The 4,391-nt window shown below is 44.0% G+C and overlaps 1 protein-coding gene across 1 annotated transcript; it reads right to left on the reverse strand.

Moving 5' to 3' along the window:
- Positions 1-1,283: 1,283 nt before the first annotated feature.
- LOC117030972 (mammaglobin-B-like) lies at positions 1,284-3,801 on the reverse strand. Its single transcript, XM_033121246.1, has 3 exons — positions 3,647-3,801; positions 3,095-3,282; positions 1,284-1,494 (listed from the first exon to the last, which is right to left on the reverse strand). The coding sequence occupies exons 1-3, from the start codon at positions 3,699-3,701 to the stop codon at positions 1,456-1,458; spliced, it is 282 nt and encodes a 93-aa protein (XP_032977137.1). The 5' UTR covers positions 3,702-3,801; the 3' UTR covers positions 1,284-1,455.
- Between the last annotated feature and the right edge of the window lie 590 nt (positions 3,802-4,391).

Here is a 4,391-nt window from a genome sequence, read left to right on the forward strand (position 1 = left end):
TTTTTCTGGTTCATAATTTCTCTCCCCTCGATCGGATATAAACATCCTAAGGGTAGGGATTTTTGTCTGTTTTCTTCACTGATGTGTCCCGATGATAAGAGCTGTGCTTGACACAAAATGCGAGTCAAACAAGAAGTTTATGAGTGAATGACTGTGATTGTAAGAACAGGTCACGGGGAGGACCCACTCAAAGGATGGTCAATGAGGGAAACGGGTTCCTGGGAAGTCGGGGTCAGAGATGGTGGCAATGGAATTGAAGAGAAGATGGATTCCAGATAGATTCCAGATAGATTCTGCAAAAGAACCATCAGCCAAGAAATGGAAGCTCCCGTGTGATCTGACTTATATTGTGTCATATATTTACTCTCTTGATACAGAGATTACTGTGAAATGTGGGGGGGGAGATGGACCTGAAGCCCTGGGGGCTGGAAGCATGTGAATGATTCCCTTCAATTGGGGAGCAAAGCCTTGTCTGTGAGGGGACCCAACAATCCCAGTGACCCTGAGGCTCAACGCAATAGGGCTCCCAGAAGAACTTGTGTGCCGCTAAGGATCAAGATTCTACGATGGTTACGATCAGGAAGGAAACTATAATTATGGAATTTTACCTATAAGGGCTCAAGGGATAGAGAAGTGAGAGATCTGAGGGTGTGAAAGGGATGGAGTCGGTGTGTATGAGTCCTGTTCATTGGCTTTCACATAAATGACCACGCTCGTGGGAACACAGACAAATAAGCGTTTTTCCTGAGGTTTGGGGTTATGGGCACAGAGGGGTACAGTAAATAACTTTGTAATGAAAGATCCTAACAACGCCGTTGAGGCTGTAGATCCAATCTTAGGGTGCAGACAGGAGTCATCCCTGCCTAGCCTGAGTCCCCTTTCTCGCTGCTGTTCCCCTCCCTGCACACACGGGCCAGGGACACAGAGAGCCCGGTCATGGTGACCAGGGCTCAGCATGGACACAGGGACTGAAGGACATGTGGGAACTTGAGCTTGTTGCTGCCACCAGGACCTCAGGGCTTGAGCGAGGCAGAGATCGTCTGGGAAGATGGGGGTGAGAGGGGAGGAAAGTCACTTTCCAGAGAAGGGTCGATGTTGGGCTACAGGTGGTAAGGAACAGCGTGCTGCTCAGAGTCTGCAGTCCTGCACCCGTGAGCTCTTCATGGATAATGGGGTGTGAGTGTGTGTGTGTGTGTGTGTGTGTGTGTGTGTGTGCGAACACATGCGTGTGTGGTGTGAGTCTCTCTAAAGCCTCCATTTTCATCAGATCACAAGAAAAGAACTTTAGGTTTGCAGATACTTTATTGAAATGAAAATGTATTTGAGGTTTCAACAATTGTCTTGCAGTTTGCAGATCAAAAGACAGAAAAAGAAAGGTAAGCTGTGGTTTCTACTAATGCACACTGAATTCTGATCATTCTCTGTAGTCGTCTGGGCCGAAGGTCTTCGGGAAACTTAATATTCAGCACACCAGATACTGTTATAGATTGTTTGCTGGAAAACAAAACAGAGACATCACCTACATTCCAATTCCTCATAAGAGGAAAAGATGGAAAACCAAACATTTCTTCTCATTGTTTTCCTGGATTTGTCTAAACACATCTGAAATTCAAGAAAGATAGTGCTGGAAATAAAATCAGAATTGTCTTGTCATTTATTCTATTTTCAAGAGACATTAATGGATGCCTAAGAGGGGCTTGTATTTCCTGGTGTCCCCCACGCCCATCCTCAGTGGTCCCTTCTATCTGCATGTTTCCTGTTCTTTGAAATAACACATCTAACAAAATTATGCTGTGTGAACCATTTTCAATATCTCAGCTCGAATACAAGGACGTGTGACGTTTCTGAGTTCCTTCATGATCGTACATGTTGGAAATATATAAAACAGTCTGATGCCTCCACCATGTCCTTTGTGGGCCACAAAATGTCTGAGACGTGTACATTGGCTGATTTGTCTAATCTAGGGTTTTTTAAGAATATATTCCTAATATCTTTAATCGCAGGGGTTGTTCACTTTTTAAAAACATGTTATTATGGTAAATACACCTGACATAAATCTTACCATTTTCACCACTTTCAGTGTATAGATAGTAGCGTTAAGAATATTCCCTTTGCAGAGCAACCAGACCCCAGGATGTTTGCATCTCGCTAAAGTGCAACTCCAGACCCGTTAAACACTCCCAAGTTCCTCACCACCCAACCCCTGGAATGCATTACTCTGCCTTCTCATTCTAAGACATTGGCTACTCTAGAAAACTGATGGAAGTGGAGTCATGCTATATTTGTCTTTTTGTGACTGGCTTTTTTTAAATAGTGTTTTCAAGTTTCTTCCATGTTACACCCTGTTTCTGAATCTTCTTAGTGACGTACACTTGTATGTTTGAGCTTTGGCAACGCTTCTAAATTGTGTACTCTGGGGTGTGTTAAGTGTTACATTAGGATACGGAATAAATGCGAGGTAAAAACTAAACAAACCTGTCATAATTAGAAAGATCATCTCATTGTTAAAGTACTGATTTTGTTTTTAACAGTTCCCTCACCCGTGGTGAGTTCATACCCATGATCAGCACGTGTCATTCACGGGTGTTTAATTATTGGTCAGAAGGTGAAGTTTTTATACTAATAAACTTTCATTGCTTGAAAGTGCACTTTTGAATGTGTTAGTAAGATGTGTGGAATAAGCCTTAAAATGAGTTTTCTGGAATCTATTGAAAAGTCTTTAAAATATTTTACTATTTGATCTATGAACAAGAGGAATTTATTTTTCTGAACACTCTAAAAGTGATGGAAGGTCTTCTTAATAATCAGATATTTTCTGAGCTGAGGGTTAGGGGAGCTTTTGCCCAAACGATTTTCCCCCTCTTGGTCCTTTTCATTTATCATTCACTAAAGATTCCACAAAGTGAAGAGACAGAGCAGCACTGCACCTTGGATGGCTTTCTTGGTGTCACACTATTATTCACACTCACCAACAATGAAAGTCAGGGAAATAAAGCATGGTCAACACTTGCTTTGGCATAATGAGTGACAAACGTAGGGCCTGCTTGTCCCTGTCCAGTGGATTCAAAACACTTAAAGAAGAAATCGAAATTACCAGCATCACTTGGACGTTGTCCACAGTTTCGCCGTCCTGCTTGACAAAACATTGCTTCAGTTGGGTGGCGGCACGTTCCTCGGCTTCACCATCTATGAACTCTTCATAGGTCCTGAGGTACTCATCAACGCCCACTTCATTGTAAAGAGTGTCATTTATCCCCCTCTCAAGGAGCGTGCAGCCAGAACCTGGGATGGAAGCATGCAAAAGTGGGCTGACTTACAAAGGTATGAATTTCTTTATGGGCACAGCTAGGGTGTTTGTCATCTTACATCCCAGTAGAGACGCACATTCAGAAAGATTATGGTCAATGGTCTTGAGATCTCACATCTAGGAGAGTAAACTCAGGATCTGGGATTTCCTTCAAGCCCTGACATTTGTCTCCTTACACCCCCGTCCTGGCTTCCACAGCCCAGAGAAGCCAAACACACGAATAACGAGGACCCTGGAGAGATGAGAGGCTCTGTGCTGGGCTGTGGGGAACAGGAGGTCGTCCACAGGGGCCCTGACAACAACCTGTAAGCAAAGCCCGCCCTCCTTGTCAGTGCTCACCTGCAAAGCAGGAGAGGGGCAGGGCGATCAGCATGAGGACTGTCAGCAGCTTCATGGTGCAGCGGCGGCTGTGGGCTGGTGACTGAGGTGTGGCAGTGAGGAAGGAACTCACTTTGGAGCTGAGTGCCCTGAGCTCCTGCTTTTATTCTCCTGGTGGCCATTGTAATCCCTCCCCCCAATGAGGGAAGGAGTCACAGGATGCACCTGGCTCTGGGCCAGGAAACCACAGCGAGAAACACCCAGAACCCATCTCGCCTCATTTCTGTTTGTAGAAACCGAGGAGACAGAGCTTTTAGAACCCAAATCCATTTTCGAACTGTAACAATGGCACATGACAGTAGATGCAATTAATATATTCCTAATATCTTTAATCGCAGGGGTTGTTCACTTTTTAAAAACATGTTATTATGGTAAATACACCTGACATAAATCTTACCATTTTCACTTACTAAATAATGTACTTACTAAATAATAAAGCAAATTAAAACGGGGTGCACCTTATTGTTTTATTATTAGGGTGGTCTTCATTATGTCCCATCCTCCTTCGCTTGTTGTTTCTCTTTTCTTTATCTTCAAGGTACAAAGGGGTTCATATCCTGTGTCCCTCCTCCTTCACTGAACACATGGGCTGGGTGCAATACCGAATCCTGCCTCGGGGAGGCAGACTTCCCTTGCCCACAGACACTTTTAGTCAGGGGTTGGAGTTGGTAAATATTAATGTGTCGCCTGCTTTGAAGATTGTTTT

This window comes from Rhinolophus ferrumequinum, chromosome 11 (genome assembly GCF_004115265.2).
Source record: "Rhinolophus ferrumequinum isolate MPI-CBG mRhiFer1 chromosome 11, mRhiFer1_v1.p, whole genome shotgun sequence".
NCBI classification, from domain to species: Eukaryota; Metazoa; Chordata; class Mammalia; order Chiroptera; family Rhinolophidae; genus Rhinolophus; species Rhinolophus ferrumequinum.